Here is a 25,242-nt window from a genome sequence, read left to right on the forward strand (position 1 = left end):
GGTGCTCCTCCCCACAGGCATCGGGGACTCGCCCCCTCGTGCTCCCTGTGCCCAGGAGGAGGCCAGCTCCGTGAGCCCCCTGGGGCTACACCCAGGCTCTCGGCCAGGCGGGCGGGGTTGGGGGAGCGTCTGAAAGGAGTGTTTAACAGAGCCTGCAGCTGCCCACCCAGGAAGGGGGCTCCGCCGGCCTCCGCAGACCTGGGCTCCCAACTGCCCCTGCCCAGCTGGGCCCTGGCCGAGAGCCTGAGGCCGGTGTCAGGCCAGGAAGCCGGACACGTGAGCCCGGTCTGCCGTTGGACCCACGTCTCAGACAGAGCCAGGTGAGTTAAGTACCCTGCCTTGGAGCTGCCTCCCACCACAGCCCTGCTTCACCCAGCGGCCACCTCTGTCCATCGCCTTTCTCATCTCGGCTTGGCCCCTGGGGGAGGCCCCCTACCCAGGGAAACAGCCAGCCAGGACTCAGGTGAGCTCCCAACCCGGCGGGGCCAGCCCAGGCAGTGGCTCCCTGCATCACCTCCACTCTGGCCTCCCGGCCTGCAGTTCAGGCTGAAGTTGGCCACGGGACTCAGTCACCCAGGGGCACTCGGGCCAAACCACGCCTCACAGATGCCACATTCCCGGCCAGGCGGCCTCCCGCCGCCCCCGCAAACTGCCCACGGCAGTGATGTGGAGCCGCAGCCTGACGTGTCCCCGGCTCCTGCTGCGTCACTCAGGCCACACAGGCCCTGTTTAGGCTGCCCTCCCACCTCTGCCCTGGGGCCAGGGAGGCCAGCCCTGCCCTCCAGGGCCCACCCTCGGGCCCCGCCTAAGCCCACAGTGGGTGGCTATGGTGTGGGTGCCCCGGGGTGCCTCCATTACCAGTGGCAGGCCACGAGCCCCCGCTCCCAGGGACCCACAGTCCCTCCACTAGTGCCCAGTCCAGAACCATAAGGCCCAGGGAGCCTTCTGTCCCCCTTGGCCAGGCTCACGGGGTGAGCCTGTAGGAGGCCTGTGTGTGAGAATGTGGCGACCACCTGGGGAAGTGGCTCTGTCCTCACAAAAAGACCCCCCCCCCCAGGATATCATCTGGTCCTCCTTATCTTTGTGACCCTCAGAGTCCACCCAGAGGCCCTGTCAGCCCAGGTTCCAGCAAGGAAACCACCCTGGTAGAAAAGCTCTGCTCCCTTAAGCCCTGGGGCCTCTGGGAGCACTGCTCTGGGGGCTGAGGCGGGGCGCTGCTGCCCAGCTCCAGAACACTGGCCCCTCAGAGACTGCAGAGCAAGGCCGGGGCCACCTCTCAGGGTGGGGCCCGACACAATCCCCGCTTTGTCCCTGCAGCCTCTGTCCCAGCCCAGCCTCCATCCTGTCCAGTGCCCGCGGCAGTCCCGCTCGGCCAGCCGGCACGGCTGGGACAAGGCCTCAGGCAGGGCGCGGGCAGCTCGGCCGTCCTCGGCCAGGACCCGGGGCTCCAGGCCACGCTCGTGGAGGCCCATCTCAGGCCCGGGGCTGACCTGGCCAGGCACCCAGAATGGCTCCAACAGAGAGCGGCTGTAGGAGACACCAGCTCTCCCCACTTCCTGCAGAGTCCAGAGGAACCTGGGGGCGGGGGGGGGGGGGTTCCCCCATCCCCTGAGACCCTGGATGGGACCTGACAGATGTGGACCCGCTGTCCTGCCACCAGACACTGCCCACAACAGATGTGCCCCCCCCCCCCAACTGACATCATTCCCAGCATGAGCTTCACAAAAGCCGCAGGAAACCCTGCTCTGGGGGGTGGAGGCTGGGGCTCAAAAGCCACCAGCTACTAAGCGCCAGAGTCCATGCTGCCCCTGCTGTGTGCCTCCAGCACAAGACCACCCCGTTAAGTTCCAAGGTGGCCATGAAGGCCGGTGGGCCCCACCCTGCACGGCTGGAGGGACCAGCCAACGTGGGGAGCACATGGGGCCACGGGCAGGCAGCAAGCTTCTCTCTGAGATGCGTGTGGCCCCCGCACTCACTGTGTGGCGACAGGCCTCCAGAAAGCACAAGCACTCCCCGGCCACAAGGACGCCGTCCACCGGAGGTGGGCACGGGCAGGAGGGAGCTCTGGGGTCCGGGGAGCCCCAGGCACACCCACACCCCAGTGGGCAAAGGCAGGGTGGCCACAGCGGTCAGATGGCTCCTCCCCCCACCCCTGGCATTGCCACCTGGCTGGGGCACTGATCTCAAAGCAGCCTTACCCTCCCAAGGTCCCCCCAGAAACCCGCTCTGAGTCCAGTGGCTTTGAAGGCACAGGTGTTCTCCAAGCCAGAGCACCAGGTAACCACGAAGGTGCCCTGACTGCGTCGTGTCAACACCAGTCACAGACGCTCCGTGGTGTCCGCAGACAGGCAGCATGGCCAAGGCGCCACCCACAGCGTCCAGCCTCTGACGCCGGAAGGACCCATCTGCTCCAGAAACACTGAAGGTGCCAAGCACAGAGCAGGGCTTATGCTCAGGCAGAGGATACGGACGGTGCACATTCAGGCCCTGAGGTCATCCCACAACACCTGGGTAAACCAGGACAGGAAACAGCCAGAGAAACGTGCCCCCGGGCGGGGCCCAGGCCAGTGCTGGCTTCCTGCAGCAACCCACTTGCTGGCCCCACACAGTCCTTGAGGAGGTGAGTCGGGGAGGGGCCGCGGGGCGGTGGGGGCGGGGGGGGGGGGCACAGCCAGCCAGCCCTGGAGGCCCCGTCCAACACGCATGCTTCACCAAGCGTGGTCAAGCCTGTCAGCAACCAGAGAGGATCCGGATGGCCCTGGCCACCTTCAGGCAGGCTGGGAATGGGGCAGGACCTGGAGCCCCTCACCCCACGGCTTCTCTTGCCCAAACCCAGTCCTGGGCAGCTGTCACCCCTACAGCCTTCTGTGAGGATCCGTTAGAAACAGAGCCCCTCCTTGGGGCTGTGGGCAATGCTGTCCAAGCATCTTAGAGGAAGTGAGAGCCAGCCTCTGCACGTGCAGCTGGGGGCACCCCATTCCCAGACGGTCCTAGAGACATCTCTGCACCCTGGGCACATGGCCTCTGCCCACCCCAGGACTCGTCCACCCCAGAAACCTCCATGCCGAGCTGCCCTCCCTCCACGGGGACAGCCCACCCAGGGACAGCCCTTCGGTCCAGGCGGGGGGCTTCCTGGCAGAGAGCCTGCACTGTGGAAGGTGGGCTGGAGTGCTATCTGTCCCACTCAGTCATGGGCGGGACACCGACCGACACTGCACAGGCCTCTCCAACAGCTCCCGAGGGGCCAGGGGAGACAGGCGTCGGGGGGGGGGGGCTCCCCACAAGCTCTGTCCATGACCATCTGAGAACAGGGTCCTGCTACTCTGAACTTTTAAACCGAGCCTGTGCCTTGAGCAGACTGGAACTGCTCCCCTTGGCCAAAGCACTGAGTTCTGAGCCGGCTTCCTCACTTACGGACAGACGGACTGCACCGTGCCTGCTGCACAGAGGGCGGAGGCTCACGGGGCTAGGGGGAGACCTTCAGACACAACAGGTGGTCCACACATGGCCAGCGGAGGCTGACCGCACTCCCTGCCCTGTCCACCTTTGTGGCCGTGGCCACGCCCCTTCTCCCGGCCTCAGCCCCCTAAAGCACCCCAGGGCCCACTCCAGCCAATGCCCCACCCCCCAGCCCCGTGTGCAGGGCCCATGACCTGCAGCCTCTCTGGCTCTCAAGCTGCCTTCTTCTACACAGCTTTCCAAAATCAACTGTGCCCTTCAGGTCGAAGGCACCTTCCCTGACTCCTGCCTCTGGCTCTGCTCCCCCATCTGCTCTGCCCTGGGCCATGGCCACCCACCCCCAGGTCTATCAGACTCTCTCCTTCACCTGTCTCTTCTCCCAGCTCACCTGTGTCTCTCCCTCCCTCCCTCAGTCTCATCTTCACTGGCTTCCCCCACCCCAGGACTTCTCCTCAGCCTGCCTGACCAGCACCCCACACGAATTCTCCTAAAGGTCCCCGGAGACCCTGAAGGGGACACCCCAGTGCCCTCAGCGTGGCAGTCTAGATCCTTCCCCCTGGCCCACGCTCCAGCCTTCAAGCCCAGCCAGGTGAGCTGTGGGCAGCTGCCTCACCCGAGTCTTCTCTTGTGAGCTGCCCTGGCCATCATCTGAAAGCCCCGCCCCTGCCACCTTGTCCTCAGCTCCCACCTACCAAAGGGTCCCTGAGGGCAGGCTCCACATCCTACTGTGGGCCCAGCTCTGAGAGCCCACCACCTTCCTCCTCCTCCCACAGGGTCCTCCTGGCTTATGGGAGCTGAACCCCATCGACACCTGCTATGCTCTAGTTTGGGCATCCCTGCCCTGCTCCATTTCCTGGTGGGGCTGGAAGGGTGAAGGCCAGGGGGCCACATGGCTTACACAATACACACCCCCCCCGGACCTGCTCGGGCCCCACCTGGACCCTCTGGAGGTGCCCCCCGCTCCCCAGCTGAAGAAGCCTTTCCTGGATCAGGGCTGAGTCAGACAGAGCCTCGGCAGCGGACTCCGGCCTGCACAGGGACAGCTGCCCCCCACCGGAGGGTGGGTAGGTGCCGAAGACCCACCCGTCCACCGGAGAACACGACGCCTCCCCAGGGCAGCCTCCACAGGCGACCCCAGGACACCGAGGACAGCCATGTAGGGGAGATGCCCTGGCAGAAGGAAGATGACCTCTCAGTCACACCCATGCTGCCTGGAGGCAGAGGTCTAACGCCCACACAAGTGACAGAACCCGCTTGCTGAGCCAAGAGCACACAAGCGAGACAGAACCACCGAAAAGATGCTACAGAAGGGACAAGCGGGATCCCACCAGCCACCAGAGGGGCGTCCAGCCAGGCAGAGGGGCAGTCTGCCCACACCTGCGCTCGGCAGCCGGCAGTGTCCCCCCGACTCCCGCATCTGGAGGCGGAGCAGCAGGTCCCCTGGCTCGGGGCTGCCGGCCGGGGTACCCGCAACGGGTGGGCAGCACGAAGCTCGCCGCCACCTGGGTGACTCCCTCCCTTTCCAGGGCCCCAGGCAGAGCGCACGTGAGGACCGGGGAGGACCCGGGCACAGGCAGTCCGGGGACGGAGGCAGCGCTCGGAAGCTTCGGTCACACAGTCTTCCACTGAGGTCTCTTGGCAGCAAGCCTACCCCGGATAAGGTCAGACGTTTATCTCCCGGGCAAAAGGACAGGCCTGGGAAACTGCAACTCCCTTGGCACTTGATGCCCAAGACCAGCCAGCAAACCGAGTGGCCAGGCCCAGTGCACCCACACCCCCGGGGCCCCACGTCCACCGAAGTCCAGACAACCCTTCCGCAAAAGGGACAGGGAGACAGCCCTCCTGGGAAGCAGGCACTCCCAGGGCCCTGGACGAAGCCACAAGGAACGCAGGATCAACAGATCCCTGGGGAGGGGGCCTCAGCCACAGGGAGAGCCCACTCCCCTCAGAGGGGAGAGGGACCCGAGGAGAAGGCCCGCTGCTTTGTGTCCCACTTGCAGCTGTTTCCTAAACATCACATGGCAACGCGGTGTTGACACACGCGCGCGGCTTATCCTTTTGTATTCGTTACTGTTAATTACGGTGGAAACGTCCCGTAATGAACTGTACAACACTGTAACTCGGTGAGGAGTACGGAGACCGGCCCCCACCCGTGGCGACCGGCGAGCGCAGCACACGTAGAATTCACCGCTGTCACCACTCACACGATGATGTTTCCTTATAATCACATTTTACAGGTGCAATAATTAGATTATTTCAGTGCTCTCACGTTGTGCTGCCCCAGGCCCCTCCCCCACTGAGGATTTCACCAACTCCAGTGGTTCCTTGCAGGAAACATGCTTATTTTGAACTCAGAGGGACACCGGCTGTCTCCCACCTTGAACCCAGGCCACACCACCCCCACTCCCAACAGCGCTGCCCTACTGCCGGGGATCCCTCGGGGCCACATCGGTTGGCACAGCGGCTGTCTACCCACAGTGGGGGGGGGGGCAGCTTCCCTCCCCCCCCCCCCCCCCCGGGTCCCTTCATACACGCTCTGCCTTAGTTACATCACAACCACTGCCCTCCTGGGAGAGCCCAGGGCCTGGCCCACTTTCCTCCCTAACACCACCTCTTGGCTCCTCCTCCGTGCCGCCCAGAGGGGCTTGGGAAGGGCCTGCATGCAGTCTCCCTGGCGGGAGCAGCTCCCTCCTGTCCCCCCACCCCACCCCCGCCGTGCACCAGCGGAGTGGGATCAGCACTGCTGCACCCTCGTCTTCCCTTCCTCCTCCCCCCTACCGGCCCTAGGTCCCAGGAACTTCCCAGAGACAGGGAGAAGCAGTCAGTGCCAATCGGACCTCTGGGCTGCCAGGAGAGGCCCATCCTGGGAGAAGAAAGAAAATGGCTGAGCCCAGCCTCCCACAAAGCGACTCTGTGAACGCCTGGCCAGCTGGATGAGACCATGGCCGCTGGGCTAGGACCTAGCCTGATCACCAGAAAGCCAGCCAGGACCGGCCAAGAAGCCCCCTCCTCCCACAGACTGGGGTTTGGGGATCCATGGCCTGGGATCGGGCAAAGGGTCCAGCACCAGCCTCCCTCTCCCTCCCATGGGAGAGCGCAGTGTGGCAGACATTCGGAACAGAGGCTAGGAGGAGCGAGAAAGGCGCTGTCCAGCCCTCACGGCCGCCTCGGTACTCTCCCAGTCCCACCGTGGAGGAAGGTCCCAGCCTGGCCAAGGTGGCCCGGTGGGCCCGCAGGACGCCGTAGGGCCGCCTCCCTGCCTGCCGCCGGGAGTTGGGGGTCGCGGCCGGGGGCGCGCGGCTCGGGGCGCAGCTGCTCGGGCAGCACGCCTATTAGCGCGGCCGCGGCAGACGGCAGATGGGCGCCCGCTCGGCCCCCTCCTCCCGCGGCACAATGGGCCCGGTCGCTCCGGCGCACAATGCGGCCGGGGCCGCGCACCTGCAGCCGGAGCCGAGGGGCGCTGGCCCGGCCCGGCCCGGCCCGGCCCGTGCGCCCCCGTCCGCGCCGCGTGTCCTTGGGCCGCGCCCGGCCGACCGCAGCGGCGCGGCCTACGGGCTCCGCGGCGGGACCCGGTGCCCGGGCGCCCATTGTTCGCGGCCGCCGGCCAGAGCCACGGGCCGGGCCTACGGCTCCCCGCTCGGGACGACCTCCTTCCGCCGCCACCCCCCCCCCCCCCCGTCCGCCCGCCCGATCGGCGCACAGTCAGCACGGCCTTCTCGGCGGCCGGCCTGTGCGCCCCGGCGCCCCAGCGCCCCTGGTCCTCCCCAGCGCCCGGCCCGCATCCATGTCCCCAGTCCCCTTCGGTGTCCCTGGTCCCCTGGTACCCCCTCCAACCGTGTTCCTGGGCCCCTCGGTACTCCCGCTCCCCCCGGACGCCTGGTCTCCCCGAAACCCCCTGTCCCCTCGGCGCCCTGGTCCCTCAGGCCCCCGTTCTCCATCGGTGTCCCCCGTCCTCTGCCCCCCCCCACCGTGTCCGGGTCCCCAGACTCCCCACCCCCGTGTCCCCGGGCCCCCTCGGTGTTCCCGCCCCCCCCCCCGCACCCCTGGTCTCCCCGCACCCCTTGTCCCGCGGGTCCCCGGGCCCGGCCCAGCACGCACCTGTCTGCCCCTTGCCCAGCGTCTTCTCCAGCCGATAGGGCCCCACATACTGCGCGTGCTGCGCCCCGCCGCCGTCCTTCCCCGTCGATGTCATCGCTCCCGGGCCCGGCGCCGGCGAGGTGGGAGCCCCGGGCGGGCGGCGGCGGCAGGGAGGGGCCGCGTCCGTCCGCGTCCGTCCGACCGTCCGTCCGTCCGCGCGTCCGTGCGCTGGGCCGGGTCGGCGGCGCCCGGGCGGGCCGCGCTCGCTCCGCGCCCCCCGCGCCTCCCCGCGCCGCCGCCCCCCGCGCCCGCGGCGCTGCCTCTGCTCTCAGAGAGGACCAGGCGGGCGGGGGCACCAGGCTTCCGCCGCCGCCGCCGCCGCCGCCGCCGCCGAGGCCCGCGCCCCGCGCCCTGCGCCCCCCGCGCACGCCCGTCCGTCAGTCCGTGGCCGCGCAGCCCAGCCGAGCCGAGCCGCCGGGCCGAGCCGAGCCGAGCCGAGCCGAGAGGCCGAGCCGAGCCGAGCCGAGCCGAGCTGAGCCGAACGGCCGGGTCGAGCCGAGCCGAGCCGAGCTTAGCGGCCGAGCCGAGCCGAGCCCGAACGAGCGCATAGGGCTGCAGCGGTGGCGGCGAGTGGCTGCTATGGCCGCCAATCATTAGCATTAGCCAATCATTGACGCCCTAGCCTGTAGCTCCGCCTTTCTGCCCGCCCGGCTACTGAGAGCTCTCCTTGGAGCCCTACTCTGTGAGGCGAGGCGAGGCGAGGCGAAGCGAGGGGAGGCGAGGCGAGGCGGGGCGGGGCGGGGCGGGGCGGGGCGGAGCCGGGGCCGGGGCGGGGTCCGGGTCCCGGGGGCGGGGCCGCGCCGGCTGCCTGGGCGTCTCCAGCCCTCCGCCCCAGCCCTCGCCCGGCCCGGACCCCTCCCCGGCCCCCGCGCGCCCGCAGCCCCGCTAGCGGCGGTGGAGGCTCATCCCGGGACGCTGCTGCGGCGGGGCCGCCCGGGCAGGGGGCAGCGCACGGCCTGCGGCCACTCCCGGCCCACCCGCGCCGTCCCTGCTGGCCGCGACCACCGCGGTCGGAAGGACTTTCTCGCCCCCTCCCCTGCCCCGGGCGGGGCGGCGCCGCGGAGGCGAGTGGCCGGCCGGGCGGAGACCTTGCGAGGTCTCCGGGACGCCCTGCTCCGCTCGGTTTTCCCGGGTGTCCACGATGACCAGCACAGCGGGGTCAAGGAACTCACCCAAGGTCACACAGCAGCGGCCTCCCTCCGGAGGCGGCTCTCGGGCCTTTGAGCGGACGGGCTTCCGTCGGGTCGGCGGCTGGAGCCGGGCGCGCAGGCCCCGACGGCTCGGGAGAGGCGGCTGCAGAGGTCGCCACACGTGCGGGGCCCCTGTTGCTCCGCAGGAAGACGCCAGCGCTGCAGACGGTGGGGGCGGGGAGGCGAGGGCCGGGGGCGGGGAGCCCAGAACCCCGCGTGTGCCGGGTCCCGCGGCCTCATAGCCGCCGGTGCCCAGGCGCCGCACACCTGCAAGGGTTTGTGCTGCGCGCTTCCCGCTGTTCACCGCCAGCTGCCCTCACTCCCATCAGGACCGTCCGCTGCTCCTGCCCACCCTTGGGGGGGGAGGGCTGTGTGAACTGCAAACTTCCAGATCCTTCCAGCCCCCCTCCCGGGGTGGGAGGCGGCCCTAGACTGGGCCCTGCCCGTGTAGGGGTCCCCGCGATGAACACACGGCCAGAGGCTCCGCTCCAGGCCTGGGATCGGGGGCTGGCTGGATGTAAGGAGCATCTGGGACCTTGCACTGAAGTTACCCAGTGGCCAGCTGGAGGCAGAGCAATCAAGGGAGCGTGATGGGTGAGGCCCCCGTAGGCACAGGTGCCCGAACAAGGGCCAGCGGCTGCCTGCACAACCCCCTGCGCCGGAGTGCTGCCACCACAGTCACCTGGACCCCCAGCCTGCAGGACTTGTCAGGACCCATCGTCCGTGTAACCCCAGTAGCACCCGGCCCTGTTGAAAGCTCTCATCTGGGCGCTCCTGGCTTTCCAGACTCCCACTTTGCGTTGCCACCCCATCCCTTGGCTCCTGGGGTCTCCCCTCTGTGGCCATTTCTCAGTCTTCTCTGTGGGGCCCCCTCACATCGACATCTCTCAGGGCTCCGTGGGGGACCCCTTTCCTTGCCCCTCCATGTCCTCCAGGTGACTGCCTCAGCCTGTTCCTGAGTTGCCAGCCTCACCCCAGCTCCAGGCCGTGGGGCCAGGTCCCTCCTGAACCTCTCCTTGCGTCTGTTGTACAAGTTCTCACACTCAACACTTCCATGGCAGAACACCTCATCTCCCCGTGGTCGTGGGGGTCAAGAGCACGACCCCCCACGGTCAGGCTTCTGTTAGCCCAGTCCAGTGCTGGCCTCAGTGCCGGTGGGAGGCCTGGCTGGAGCAGTACACCAGACACTCAAGTCAGAAATAACACAGATACTGCATAAGCACTTCCAGGGCCCTTCCAGCCGCTTCCAGGAGACCACCATAACCCTACCAGGTCCAGACAAGAATAAGGCAAGGAAAGAAGATCCAAGCCCAATATCCCTCAGGAGCCCAGACACAAAACTCCTTAACAGAATATTAGCAAACCAATTTCAACAACGTAGGTAAAGAAGAAAGCCTATGACCAAGCGGGGCAGATTCCAGGAATGTAAAGTGACTTTAACATTTCAGAATTGACTGATGTTCTCACCATGCTAGCAGTCGAATAGAAAAACCATACAATCATTTCAATAGGTGTATATTAAAAAAAAAAAAGCATTTGACAAAATTGAATACTGATCTATGATTTCAAAAATAAAAATCTTGGAAAACTAGGACCAGAAGAGATTCTTTCAATCTGATAAAGAAAGGGAATCTGCAAAGCCCCCCCAGTGGCTTCTCCCTGGATGGTGGAAGACAGTTGGGATGAGGCAGGAGTGGGTCCCTGCACTATATCTTGAACTGGAGGGGCTTGGCCAACGGAGTAGGATGAAGAAAACAAACCAAAAAACAAACAAACGAACACCTGTGTTTCTGCTCTTACATGATCGGAAAGGAAAAATTAAAGCTATCTCAATTCGCAGATGACATTATTGTCTGTAGAAAGCCCTAAGCTACAAAATGCTACCAGAACTAACAAGTGAGTTTGGTGAAATCACAAGATACAAGACCTATATATAAAAATTCTATTTCTGTATCCTAACAATGGACAATTAGACATTGAAGTTATAAAAACAATACCACCCACAAACAGAATCAAGACCTTGGGATACTTAGAGGTAAATTTAACAAAATGTGTGTGAAATATGCACGCAGGAAACTATAAAATACCACCGAGAGACTAAAAAAGACCTGAATAAATGGAGTCATGCCATGCTTATTGGCATGGCTCATTCTAAGACTTGTTAAGATATCAAATCTCAGGGCCCCTGGATGGCTCAGTCGGTTAAGCATCCAACTTTAGCTCAGGTCACCATCTCTCGTTCTGTGGATTCAAGCCCCACATCAGGCTCTGTGCTGACAGCTTGGAGCCTGGATCCTGCTTCGGATTCTGTGTCTCCCTCTCTCTCAGCCCCTCCCCCACTCACTCTCTGTCTCTCAAAAATGAATAGACATTAAAACTTTTTTTAAAAAAAGATATCAATTATTGGGGCACCTGGGTGGCTCAGTTGGTTGAGCGTCCCACTTCAGCTCAGGTCATGATCTCACAGTTTGTGAGCTCGAGTCCCACGGTCAGGTTCTATGCTGACAGCTCAGAGCCTGGAGCCCGCTTCTGGTTCTGTGTCTCCCTCTCTCTCTGTTCTTCCCCCACTCGTGCTGTCTTTCTCTCTTTCAAAAATAAATAAATATTTAAAAAGATATCAATTCTCCCCAAATTGAACTATATTTTCAATGCAATTTCAAGCAAAACCATAGTGACTTTATTTATTTATTTATTTATTTATTTATTTATTTAATTTTAGAAATTAATAAGCTGACCCTAAAATGCAAAAAGTAATATAAAAGACCAAGGAAATCCCAAACAGTGTTGAAGAACAATAAAGTTGGGAGATTCACTCTACCTGATTTCAAGTCTCACTGTAAAGCTGCATCAGTCAAAACAGAATGTTGTTGGCTTAAAGATAGACCTATAAATCAAAATACAACACTAGAGTCCAGAAATCAATAATGATGTTCGTGCCAGTGGGCTTTCAACAAAGGAGCAAAGGTAGTCCAATGAAGAAATGATAATCTTTTCAAAAAAAGGTGCTTAAATAAACATCCATATGCAGATAAGGAGCCTCAACCCTTACCTCACACCATCTACAAATATTGACTAGATTAACTGGCTGATATTAACAAGCACTAAGTAGAAACAGTCCACAGACCTAAACAGAAGAGCTGTAACTATAAAAATTCAAGAAGAAAACACAGGAGAAAATCTTTGTGTCCTCGGGTTAAGCAAAGATTTCTTAGATAAGATGCAAAAAGCACCAAGCCGATCAATGTTTAAATAACAGTTGGACCCCATCAAAATTAAAAACCTTTGTGCTGCTTCTGTAAAGAAAATGAAAAGCCACAGATTGGGAGGAAATATTTTCGAAACTTCTCTCTAGGAGAAGATTTGTGTCTAGTATACAGAGCTTACTAGTCGCTAAGATACAAACAGGATTGAAAGATTGGACAAAACACTTCACCCAAGAAGACGCACGGATGGCACATAAGCACATGAGAAAGGGATTAGTCACCCGATACAGGAACGGTAAAACTACATTGGGGCCCACTGTACGCCCGTTAAGTAAGGGCTGACATTCAGAACACAGACAACACCACCCGTGGCGGGAACTCAGAGCACCTGGAACCCTTGGATGTGGCTGATGGGGGATGAGAAATGGTCTGGCCGCTTTGGAAACCAGCTTGGCCATGTCTCAAAATCCAACACACACTTGGCACACAATCCAACAGTTCTATGCATGGGTATTTTCCCGAGAAAACGAAAACTTCGTCCACACAAGGGTTGGACACCAGTGTTTACAGCAGCTTTATCTGTAATCGCCAGAAGTCCGAAGTGCCCCAAATGTCCTTCAGTGGGCCACCGCTGGATGAGCAGTGCATTGCTACGATAAAGAGGGAAGCACTGTATGGGCGGATCTCAGGGACATCCTGCCTTGGGAAAGACTCTGGTAACATATCCTCTGATTTCATTCGTACGACGTTACAGAAAAGGCAAGACTGTGGTTATAAGGCTAAAGTCTGGAGCAGGGCCCTGAAGCCAGGGGTGGGGGGGCAGGGCACCTCGAGCATCCTCATGGGGAGAAGTTACAGTCATTCGGATGGGCAGCTGACCTGACAGGTGGGCAGCTACCTGTCTGTTATTGGCATTCTCAGGGCACAAAGGTGCCTCCTAGCCCCTCTCCCCACCCCTTCACCCACAGGGAAATGGGCCTCCCATGCCCATTTGCCAGGGGCGGTGTGTCCAGAAGGGAAGGACAGCGGCCTTCTTTTCCTAGCATCATTTAAGGACATGAGGATCCTCTCTGACCCCAATCACCTTAGGAACTGTCTGTCTTGCCTCTCAGTCTTCCTCTCCTGCTCACGGACCACCCTAGCTATCCCTCCATCCTATGCATAAACCCCTAGTTCCCTCAGGGGTATACTAGGCCACCTGGCCCACATCTGGCCAGACTCCACCTATCCCTCAACTTCTGCTCTGCCTCTGGGTCTTGGGGGAGGGAGAAGGAGCCCCTGGCCTCCCACCTTCCTCTGCCCCTCTCGTTCTTAGTGTCTCCAAGGAGAATGGCTCTGGGTCCTCCTGCTGGCCACCCAGCCTCTCTGCTGTCCTCCCTTCCTCTTCCTGCCCCCAGTGGCTTATCTTGGATGAGGGCCACGTCTGACCCACACATGCCACTCTGGAATGGAATGGTGCAGTCCTGGACATGAGAGGCCTCTGCCCAGTTTATAATCTCCCCTTTGTTGAGAGTAGTCAGGACAGAGAAACAAAAGAGGAGTATCTCTGTACAGCAGTATCAAGCCTCCTGTTCATGAACATGGTCTGTCTCCTCATTACTTAGGTCTGCAATGCTTTGTAGCTTCCAGAATACAGATTGAACAGACCTGTTAAATTTATTCCTTCCTATTGTACTTTCTTTTTTTTAAATTATTTTTAACGTTTATTCATATTTTGAGAGACAGAGCGTGAGTGGGGGAGAGGCAGAGAACGAGGGAGACAGTATCCGAAGACGGCTCCAGGCTCTGACCTGACAGCATAGAGCCACACGTGGGGCTCTAACTCACAGACCGTGAGATCATGACCTGAGCTGAAGTAGGACGCTTAACCAACTGAGCCACCCAGGCACACCTATAATTACTTTCTTAATTTCATTTTCAGGTCACTCTTGCTAGTGTATAGAAACACAAATGTTTGCACTGCATCCTGCACGTTTGCCAACCTCACTCATTCTGATAGTTTTTAGTAGAGTCCTCAGGTTTTCTGTATTCAAGCTCATGCCACCTGCAAATGTAGTTTTGCTTCTCCCTCCGCCGCCATCTGGATGTCTCTATTTCTTTTTCTTGCCTTATTATCCTGTCCAGAATCTCCAATACAACGTTGGATAAAATCAGCAAGGCCACACATCCTTTTCTTGTTCCTGATGTCATAAGGAGCATATCCAGTCTTTCACTATTAAGCGTGATGTTAGCTGCAGTGTTTTTTGTAAATGCCCTTTATTAGGTGGAAGAAGTTCACTTCTATCCCCAGTTTGTCAAATGTTTTGTTTTGTCTTTTTCCGATCATGATAGGGGGTTGGATTTTGTCAAATGCTCGTTCCACATCTATTGAGATGACAATGTGGCACTTTTTTTTTAAGCTATTGATATGCTGTATTATATTAACCGATTTTCAAACACCAAACCAGTCTTGCATTGCTGGGTTACACACCACTTGGTCATGGTCTATAATTCTTCTTTTATATGCTCCTAGATTCAGTCTGCTAATATTTTGTTGGGGATTTTTGTGTCTATATTCATAGGGTATACTGGTGTGCAGTTTACTTGTAATGTCTTTGTCTCGTTTGGTATCAGGGTTGTTCTAGCCACACAGAACGAGTGGGGAAGTGCTCCCTCCTCTTCTTGGAGTAGTTCATGAAGGACTGGTGTGAATTCTTCATTAGCATTGGGTACAATTTACCAGAGAAGCCATCAGGCCAAGGGTTTGTCCTCATGGGAAGTTTTTAAATTTTTTTTTTTCAGCGTTTATTTATTTTTGGGACAGAGAGAGACAGAGCATGAACGGGGGAGGGGCAGAGAGAGAGAGAGACACAGAATCGGAAACAGGCTCCAGGCTCTGAGCCATCAGCCCAGAGCCTGACGCGGGGCTCGAACTCACGGACCGCGAGATCGTGACCTGGCTGAAGTCGGACGCTTAACCGACTGTGCCACCCAGGCGTCCCTTCATGGGAAGTTTTTAAATTACGGATTCAATCTCTTTACTTGTTGTAGGTCTATCCAGGCTTTCTGCTTCTTCTAGAGTTAGCTTTGATGGTTTGTGTCTCTCTAGGACTTCGCCCATCTCCCCAAGTTATCTGATGTGCTGGTGAACATGTATATTCATGCTTCAGAGTCCTTGGGGGTCTTTGGCTTTACCCTTGCCCCTTATGGGGTAAATACAGCACACAAGGGACCCTCTGAGAATGTAAGTGAGATCTCATTCCTCCTCTGCTCATGCCTTCCATGGGTCCTGTGTCACCAGGGTGCCCTCTCTCATGCATGACTGTGTCCACATCTCTTCTTGTAAGGACACCTATAGTATTGGTCTAGTACCCACACTAATGACCAGGCAGTGCTGCCCACTTGACCTGAGGACACGGAAGCCTGGGAGTGTGAGGGTGGGGCAGCCCCAGGGGCCCTGAGATGATGGCAAAGTCAGATTACAACAGAGAGGGAGGGGCGTCTGGCTGGCTCGGTTGGTGGAGAGTGCAACTCTTGATCTCAGGGATGTGAGTTCAAGCACCATGTTGGGTGTGGAGCCTACATTAAAAAAAATAAAATAGGGGCGCCTGGGTGGCGCAGTCGGTTAAGCGTCCGACTTCAGCCAGGTCACGATCTCGCGGTCCGGGAGTTCGAGCCCCGCGTCAGGCTCTGGGCTGATGGCTCAGAGCCTGGAGCCTGTTTCCGATTCTGTGTCTCCCTCTCTCTCTGCCCCTCCCCCGTTCATGCTCTGTCTCTCTCTGTCCCAAAAATAAATAAACGTTGAAAAAAAAAATTTTTTAAAAATAAATAAAATAAAATAAAATAAAATAAAATAAAATAAAATAAAAATAGGGGTGCCTGGGAGGGCTCAGTCAGTTGATGGTCTAACTTCAGCTCAGGTCGTGATCTCACAGTTCATGGGTTCAAGCCCTGCATCGGGCTCTGCATGGGTCCAGAGCCTGCTTTGGACCCTCTGTCTCCCTCTCTCTTGGACCCTCCCCCTCTAGCATGCATGCACTCGCTCTCTCTCTCTCTCAAAAACAAACATTAAAAAAGATAACAAAAATAAATTTAAATAAAATTTTAACAAAAAGAACAGGGAGGAGGAGAGGGCTGGGCTGGGAGACGTATGAGCGGATAGGGATAAAGACAGTACCCCAGGCCTGACCTCTGGCCCAGGAGACCTCTTGTCCTGTGTCCTTGAGGTCATTTTCCACTTTCGCTGGGCTTAACTAGGTGGGTCACTTGCCACAAGAGATCCTTGACCAAGCCCATCCAGGGCACAAGGGCTGGTGGTGGGGCAGGGGGAGGGGCGGTGTCTGGCATCCTCACTAGTTGTTGAAATAAAACCTTTGAGAGCCACCAAGCGCTGCCACTTGTGTCACCCCCACCCCCAACTCGCCTTGGAGGAAAACCTGAGAGCGAGTTCTACTTTCTTCCTGGCTGCAAAGGTCACCACTCCTTGGGGGTCACGACTCCATCCACTCAGCTCAGGGTGGGGGAGGGAGTGTAGGGCTTGGAGCAGGTGCTGGGACACAGGTCATCCCTTGGGCCCCAGGCGCCTCCCGGCTGCGCCGTGCCGGGACATGCCGGTGCCCAGTGGCTCTGTGGAATGGACTCCCGGCTCTCGGAGCTGACTGGCCCGAGGGTCCCAGTAACAATGTCCCTGCTACTGCTGCCTGCTGGGGGAGAGACCAAGCCCCTGCAGCCCAAGGATGATGGCTCCTCCGCAGACCCCTTTCCAGCCTCCCGCCGCAGACACTGAGGCTGTGGCTCCTTCCCCCTCTTCAGGCACAAGAGAAAGAGCTGAAGAGGGAGACGGTGAAGCAAGGCAAGTTCGGGAGTCTGTGCCTGCCTCTGACCAGTGAGGGCTGGCCTGGGGAAAGATGGGTGAGCCCAAGACCAAGAGACCAAGAGGCGGGGATCTGGTCTCAGGTCACAGAAAGACTTCCAGTCACTCAGAGGTGGGGTGGGCTGGCCTGGGACCCCAGGAGGCTCTGAGGTCCTGCCAGCTCGGGGAGGGGGGGTAGTGTGCACATCAGTGGGTGGGTGTAGAGCCTCCTACCTGCCAGGTCAAGATAGAGGGCCTAGGCGTGGCCTTGCTCCCAGGCCCCTTAGGCGTCATGGGAGGGCAAAGGCACCTGTGTATTTCAACTGGCATTTGAATAAGAAATGGGGAGGTAGGAGCCCCCAGGGTGCTAGAGATTGGCTACGGGACAACGTGAATGTACCTAACACTAGCGAACAGCACCCTTAAAAACGCTTAAGATGGTAAATCTTGTGTATATTTTTAGCTGCAATTAAAAATTTAAAAACAGGCTGGAAAAGAAGACGAGGGTCATATTCTTAAAAGCGGGGTTTTTTGTTCTTTCCCCACTCCGTGACTTCCGAGGGAGGTGCTGGGAACGGCACAGGCAGCCGGCTGGCGCTGGGGACAGGGGTGGAAGGAGGGCATTGTTTCCCAGTCGGCTCTCCGGGCACTGGCCGGATATTTTTGGAGCATTAATCTGGTTCCTCCGGGGGCAGCGCAGTCCCACACCCCCTCCTCCCGCCAAGGAGGAGGAGGAAGGACGAGGCAGGCCAGGCTTTCGATTACACTTCGGGGGTGAATGCTGCGGAGCAGGGCTGCACCTGCGGGGGATGGGGGTGCGTGTTTTCTTCCCCGCGGGAGCTCGAGCTGCAAAGAGCCAGTGCAGAAAGAAACCGCGCCGGGAGCGCTCGAGCACAGAGCTCACCAAGGGGGTCTCCCCGGCTGATTGATAGCGGCCGTATCAAGAGATAAGGACCCTTATACCCCGATGAATTGTGGCCTCATATTCCATGTGTCTCGGGATGGCTGTCTGCGCACTTACTCAATGGATGACGATGGCTGGAGAGGCCCTGGAGAGGCCCCGGCGCGTCCAAGGGAGGACGCCCCGCGCCCCAGCCCCACCTCCAGGTGCCGGGGCTCGGCGCCTGGTAACCAGACCGTGTATTTATGTTTTCAATTTGTTTTTATTATTATTGTCATCACTGTTATTTGTTTCTTCAGAATTAGAAGTCCATCAGGCATTCGCTCACCCCCAGAAGCGGGTCACATGTCTCCAAAGGGCAGGCAGAGAGCTTTCCTCAGATGTGAGCAGAAGAAAAATATCTCGTAATTACGTGGAATGTGAATAATTAAACTTACTATAACTCCGTGGATTGAGTCTACACTTCTCGGAAACTGCCTGTTTCATCACAGGGTAAGCCCGCAAATCACTTCTCCACACGTGACCAGCCCGCGGGTTTGCACTGATGCAACGGAAGTGATTCCCATGACATTGGTGTTTAATAAGCGATTTTTCCCTTGTTTCTTTCCGGGGCCCCTTCAACGCGAGGATGGGTCACTCGGTCTTGACCTGACCCATTTCCTGAGTCATGGGTGAGGGGATGAGGGGGTGAGGCTGTCCATGGCTGGTGTCTGGGCTATCTGATTGGTGTCATGTTGGCTCCGCCCCATCACACGCCCACACGTGCTCACACACTCACACGTGCCCACATGCACTCACACACACTCACACTCACACGCATCCACATTCACAGGTGCTCACACAGGCCCACAAACTCCCGCTCACGCCCATTCACACACACTCATATGTGCTCACCAGAGAAACTTTAGTCTCATCCCACCGCCCCGGACAGCCCTAATCTGGGGGCCCCAGGCCCCTCCCCAAGGCCCAGGAGGAGGGCTTGAGCTCGGGGCTGGAGCTGCATGAACAGCGAAGGCCGGTGCTCCCTGGAGGAGTCCTGTGGGGGTGTCTCAGGGGTTCGAATTTGGAATGCTTCCTGGTCACCCGAAGGTGACCTTTTATAGCTGGGTCCGCCGGTGAAGACCCACGGAAAGTCGCAGAGACCGCGTTCTTGGGCACGTGTCACGCCGGGTGGCCGCAATTCGGCGGCCGGGACGCGACTGGTCAAGGCTACCGAGGGCTGCCGGCAGCCGGTCCTGGGAGGGACCCATCCCGAAAGGGAGAGGGCGCCACGGGCGCACCGGCACAGAGAAGACACCCCCGCTGGCCCTGCTCTCCTCCCGAGGATTCCCCGTCCCTCAGGTCTGGTCACGCGGGCCACGTGTGGCAGCCCCAGGAGGGCGGCGGAAGACCTGCTCCCTCCCTGGAACGTTCAGCCCCAGCCCAACCTCAGGGCCAGGCCGAGGGCACCAGCTCCTCCTGCACTTGGTACACCTCGGGGCAGCCTTGATCCCACTCGGCATTCTCCAAGCTTGGAGCTTCCCTGCTTCTGTGGCCTCGTGGCTCCTGTGGTCCCCTTACCCCCACGAGCCCTGTGGCTCCCGCGGCTCTGTGCCCCCAGCTCTGGGGCTCACCCTTTCTCCTCGTCTGCACCCCTTCTCAGTCTTCATGGCCCCCTTTCTGCCGCTGGCCTGCTCACGCGGGCTTCGTGGGGCCTCTGTCTCCCGGTCTCCTGGCCTCTCCTGTACTGGGCCCCGGTCCACAGCACCTCTCCGGAAGATTCCAGCAGGACCCAGTTCCAGGCTCCCCCCAGACTGGCTGTGTCTCTGTCGGTTCCTGTTCTACTGATTTATCTCCCCTCCAACCACTGGCTCCTAAGGAAGGCGCTGGCCTTTCTCTTTACCGCCTGGCCCTCTGGGAAGGAACAAATGGCTGGGGTAGGAAGGAACAGAGGGACGTACTCACAGTCCAGGTGAGCAGTGCGGTCTGGGGGGCTGACCTGGGGTGGGGGTGGGGGGGTCGAGGCAGGACTTCTGCCCCAGCAGCAGGGCCAGCCAGAGCAAGGCCTCTGCTGAGGCACCTGACTTCAAGGGTACTCCGGGCGGTTCCCTTGGTCTTGTCAGGCCAGGTCATGTGATGATCATGCCTGGGGGATGGGAACCGGGCCCTGTGTGTCACTTCCTCACTACGGCCTGGATTGTGTGCCCCAAATGTATATGTTGAAGCTAAACCCCAGTACCTCAGAATGTGACCATAATTGGTAATGGGGCCTTTCCAGAGGTGACTGAGATGATACAAAGTCACCGGGATGTGTCCCGATCCCTTGTGAGCGGGGTCCTTACAAGAAGCCGAAATCAGGACACAGACACGGGCAGAGGGACGACCCCGTGAGGACACTGGAAGAGGACAGCCGTCCACACACAAGGAGAGAGGCCTCGGGGGGACCCGGCCCTGCCCACGCCTGGACCTCGGGCTCCGGCCTTCAGGACAGGGGACAGTGAATGTCCATTGCACGAGCCCCTGGGCTGTGGTGTCTTGTTATGCCTGCCCCCACCCATGCTCTCCCCGCTGCCCTCCCTCACACGGCCCCTGGTCTGGATATGCTGATGTTAGATGGGTTCCGAGAGCACCCAGGCTCCTGGGACAGGTCGTGGCCCGTCCACGATGCAGGCCTGGGCCCAGTTTGGGGGACCAGTTCCTGACCCCAGGCCTGCCCTCCACCCTGGCACAGAGCGGGTCCCTTTCGCTGGCGCGGGCGCCAAGGCCACTTGGCCGTGTGACTTGGGCATGTGGGTGTGGCCACAAGGGGTGGCATGTGGGTCCCAGCCCCATCTCTGAAGGGCTCCCCAGAGGAGACACAGGGAGCACACTGACCCCAGAGAGCCCGCAGTGGCTCCACTGGTCCGCACATGCTCGTTGCGCAGACACGGCCGGTTTGGGGTGTTTGTCGTGCCGACTAACGCGGGGCTGAAGGCTCCACGGCCTCTCCTACTCCTCTGTACGCCCCGGGAGGAGTGCCAGGGGAAACCCACGCCCAGCCGCGTGCGCCCCTCGCCCCAACCCCAACCCCGGGCTTCGGGCCCTTGTTGCCTCTGACCGGGACCCAAGGCCCGGATGTCCACACACGAGGACACGAGAGCATCTCCTTCACGATGCTCAGAGGCTGTGGCACCAAGCGCGTTCCGCTGACGGAGTGCCCTGGGTAAGGCTGAGGCGGTTCCGCAGATGACCGAGTTGCCGGTGGGAGGGAGGGAGGCCCGCGACCCCTGCCGAAAACGTGGCTCACGCTGGGACTGATGGCATGGGGGAGGGGTGGGATGGCCGTCCTTGTGCTCATGGGTGGCCACTGTGTGAGCCCAGGGGGCAGGGCACAGGGCTTGAGGAGAAAGCACTTCTCCTCAGCTCCCCAGGGGTGGGTGTGGGGGGCCCAAAAAGCTGTCAGCAGTCAGACACCAAGAGCCGGAGTCAGAGCAGTCACCACCAGGGTTAACCGTCCCGTGCACCCTGCACCCGGCCCTGCTGGGCCTCTGTGGCCCGGGGGCAGCGGCCAGCCCACTGGAGCTGGTGTCGTGAGCCTGTGCATGGGGACAGGAGTGCAGAGGCGTGGGCCAGCCTGGGGCCCCGTGTCACCCCTACTCTCGCCACCACCAGGGCCCTCCCCTGCGGCGCCCGGGGGAGCCTGCCCCTTCTGTGAAGCCGGGAGCTTTCTGGGCCCCAGGAGGACCTCTCTATGTGGGCCCCAGGAGGACCTAAGACGGACCTGCCTGGCGGGTGGAGGCTGCTGCCTGAGGGCTGAGGTCAGGCGGGAGGATCTGTCCAGACCGGGACGGCCCCCCAGGGCCCTGAGGCAGGGGGAGGGTGGAGGCTGGCAGGGGCTGCCGCCCTAGGAGAGGGACTCAGGGCACGGTTTGGGCTCAGCCTGTGTCCGAGGATGCTGAGGGCGGACAGCGTAGCACATGGGGCAAGTCTGTGGCTGGATTTAGTGAATAGAAACAAGGAATGTGCAGTTGAATTTGAATTTCAGATAAGCAATGAACATCTTTTTTAGTATAAGTGTGTCCTATGCAATATTTAGGGCATATTTATGCTGGAAAAAATAGTCATTGTTTATCTGAAATTCAAATGTGTCCTACAATCTGCCCAGCAACGCGGTGAGCAGGTTGGGGAGCCCCCCCCCCACCCTGCGTAAGAGGTGTGTGCAGGTGGGGCCAAGTAGGCGGGGATCGTGCGGGGAGCAGGCAGGACGCCAGATCGCTGGGCTGGGCCGCAACCTTGTGGGCTTTCAGCCTGTGTCCTGGGGCTCTGGGGCCTGGAGGGACATTGAGGCAGCAGGAGGGCGGGTGGAGACAGAGCTGCAGAGGTGCTCCCCCTCCACGCTTCAGGTCCAGTGGGGGGACACAGGGACGAGGCCCAGCCAGAGGACCAACCCCCCCCCCCCCCCCCGGAGCCCAGCGTCCACAGACAGAAACTGCATCTGTCTGTGCTGCCTCCGGCCTCCGGGCTCCCGGGCTGCAGGCAGCCAGTCTGGAGGCCAGTCTCGGGAATCGGGACCCAGCAGCACCCGTGTTAGAGTCGCGGCTGCACAACCAGGGTCGGTGACTGAACCTGGCCCGACCTAGACTCCCGGCGGCCGGGCCCCACGGACTGCGATGACGCCGCACGTGCCCTGCTTGGTTTTACACAAGGAGCAAACAAGCTGGGGGTAAGAAGGAAACGGGAGGGCTGGGGGTGAACAGACCCGAGCTTTCAAGTCCCTCTGAGCGGATTAGAAACAAGGAGAGACCGGGCAGGACTGCCCGCTGGTGGAATGAAATCCGGCTGCCGGCGTCGGCTGCCCACGTGGCGGGGGTCTCCTCTTTGGCCGAGGCTCTGAGCTCCCCTGGCTCCTGACACCCTGGGGCAGACCCCCCAGCTCCCTGGCTCTACGGAGGACAGGAGGCTCCCTGTGATGGTCCAGATGGGACGGTCCAGCGGTTAGCCTCCCCAGGTCAGGGTTCGGCCCGGCTAGGTTCAGATCCTGCTTCCCCTCCGGGAGGGCAGGGCCCCTTCCCTCTCCTGGCCTCTGCTGTCCGTGAGTGAGGGTGGTGGCCGCAGCCCCCGGTGCAGGGTCACAGGGACTGTTGGACGGGGAGGGCGTGTTCAGTAAGCAGCCAGGCGGGATCGCATCAGGGGCCTGGCGGAGCGCCCTTCCTGGGCCTGTCCCGTGGACGGTGCCCGGTGGTCTGGCTCAGAGGTCTGCTGAAGACGAAGCCCTGGGGCCTTCTCGGGACGCTCGCCTCTCTGGGCGCGGTTCTGCGGGGGTCAGCGTGAGGGGCCTTGGAAGGCCACCGCCCGCTGAGCAGCCAAGCCCACCCGGGTCCCGCCTTCTCCAGGACCACCGTCACACCCACCTCACTGTTGTGAGAGGGCCGGCCCCCATGCCTCTCTGCGCCACCCCCACCGTGGTCCCGCAGGCCTTTCCCAGGGCCTTCAGGGGAAGGCCGACCCCCAGGAGGACTTTTACGCCTTTTACACCTTGGCTTCATGGGCCACTTAGAAGTCCCTGCAGACCCAGGGGGCGGGGAGAGCCTCCACCTCAATGCAGCCTGCTGGGCTCGGGGAAGAACAGGGACCGGAGTACAGGATGCGTTAGCCAGCATCAACCTCCAGCCAGCCTTGATCTGCCGTCCCCTTCCCTGTGGCTGCCTCCAGCTGCCAGGCCCGAACATGACCCTTTTCCCTGCCGGATCATTCAGAGGCCCCCAGGCACGCAGCACCCCGAAGCCTCGGCCCCGCCAGGCCTGCCTCCTTCCCTCTAGGCCCAGAGGGAGCAGCACCGGAAGGGCCTCCAAGCCTCCTGCCCCAGGAGCCCCTTGGCTGTGGCTGCTGTTGACTGTGGCCCTGGGGCCTCTCACTCTGCTGACCAGGAAGTCGCTCAGGGAGACTTCCACTGGGCTGCTAACAGGGTGTCGGCCTCTCTCCTCCCGGAAGCCCTCCCAGACACTCCCGCTGGGCGCGGGCCCCTTGTGCTTCCCGGAGACTTGCATCTATCCAGTGGGGCCCCGGGATCAGCGGCTAGCCTGACAGGGGACCGGGTCATTGGCTGTGGCCAGGGGCCCCTAGCTGCCAGATGCCACCTCCCCCCAAAGGACCAGCCCTGGGGCCCGGGCACAGCTGAGCCCGAGCGGGTGTTGGGGTCCCAGCCGACGAATGGAATCAGAGGACGTGGTTGCAGGAAGGTGAGTGGGTCATGCAAAGCCTTCCTCGGTGACCCTGCCTCTCCTCTGCCTGCCAGCACTCTCTTGCTCACCGAACGCTCCCCCTGCGTGCACCTGTGTGGTTTACCTTGCAATCATGTCATGCCATCGGGTTGACTTTAGGTGTCCCTGCCGCCCTCCTGACGCGGGTGCAGATCCTGAGACTCTGGGGCACATCGCCTGCTTGCATCGCACTCTGCAGGGCCTCAGAATGAGGCCTTGTACACGAACAGAGCTCCCGGTTTCATAAAACACTCTTGCTGACGTTATTTCACTCTTGAAGCCGCCCTGCGAGGCGGGCAGAGTCGTCCCCAGTTCACAGGGGATGGGGGTGTGAGGGGGGGACCTGAGGAGCACGACGAGGGGGCCTGGGGGGCGCCGAGACCCACCTGCCGGCGGTAGGGAGGTCACTGGGCGGGCAGTCGGTCCCCAGTTAGACTGGAAGGCACACCCTGGAAGGGCACGGGTGGAATCCGGAGTCCCGCAGGCAGGTGAGCAAGAACCCAGCAGACCCGAAGGCAAGGCGGTCGGTGGGGACGAGCGGGCCCCACGCCAGGCGACGGGGCAGGCACGCTTCCCGATTTCCAGACGTGCAGGTGTTCCCTGGTGACGTCCTCGAGAGCACACCCTTCGCAGCGCCAACCGTTTTCAGCGGTTCACGTTTGCTTCGTGGACCAGAACACGATTGTGTCCCTCCAGATGTTTACACGTGGGAAGGCGGGAGTTCCAGCAGCATCGCTCCTGGGAACCAGTCTGTTTTATCACGGGATTCGCGTCTCCTATAGAGGTATGGATTTTTTTTCCCTTGTTTTATCGTCTCCCTGGGAAGTGGGTTAAGATTTCCAATAACAAATGTGGATTTGTCTACTTCTCCACTTAGATCATCACGCGTTTTTCTTAAACCAAGAGAAAACACATCTGCACCTGAAACCTGAAGATTCAGCAGCACGATCTCATGACTCCTGCTGAACGCACGCTCGTGTGTGGCCCGATGGCGGCACGGCGTGCTCCCGGGGCGCCTCCCAGAGACCGTCACGTGCCCCCGGCAAGCACCGTTCGCACGTCTGGCACCCCACACTCATTTTGCCTGTTTTTGAATTTCGCAGAAATGAAATCAAACTGTACCTAGTCTTTTGTGTCTGGCTTCTTTCACACATAATAATGCTTTAATTTTTTTTATTTTTAAAGGTATCTCGCAGCTTGGTGGAGGTAAAACCGAAATACGAGTGACAAGAGCCAATGGTCACAGCACGAATGCATTCCAGATAAATTCATTTTTTAACTGTGGTAAAATATACAGAGTATG

At 60.2% G+C, this 25,242-nt stretch overlaps 1 protein-coding gene across 16 annotated transcripts in view; it reads right to left on the reverse strand.

Annotated features, from left to right (window-relative positions):
- Positions 1–7,985, reverse strand: part of BRSK2 (BR serine/threonine kinase 2) — a 62,163-nt gene extending 54,178 nt beyond the window's left edge. For 12 of the 16 annotated variants that reach the window (XR_006714375.1, XR_006714372.1, XR_006714373.1 and 9 more), the window contains exon 1: positions 7,558–7,984. Coding sequence is in view for 12 of the 16 variants with exons in the window: in XM_045486370.1 (XP_045342326.1) it covers positions 7,558–7,651 (94 nt within the window). In the remaining 4 variants the exon portion in view is untranslated. Of the gene's footprint in view, positions 1–7,557 lie in introns of all 16 variants that reach the window. The other 4 variants (XM_045486369.1, XM_045486361.1, XM_045486359.1 and 1 more) reach the window with 1 other exon arrangement.
- Between the last annotated feature and the right edge of the window lie 17,257 nt (positions 7,986–25,242).

The sequence above is a fragment of the Leopardus geoffroyi genome, chromosome D1 (assembly GCF_018350155.1).
Source record: "Leopardus geoffroyi isolate Oge1 chromosome D1, O.geoffroyi_Oge1_pat1.0, whole genome shotgun sequence".
NCBI lineage: Eukaryota > Metazoa > Chordata > Mammalia > Carnivora > Felidae > Leopardus > Leopardus geoffroyi.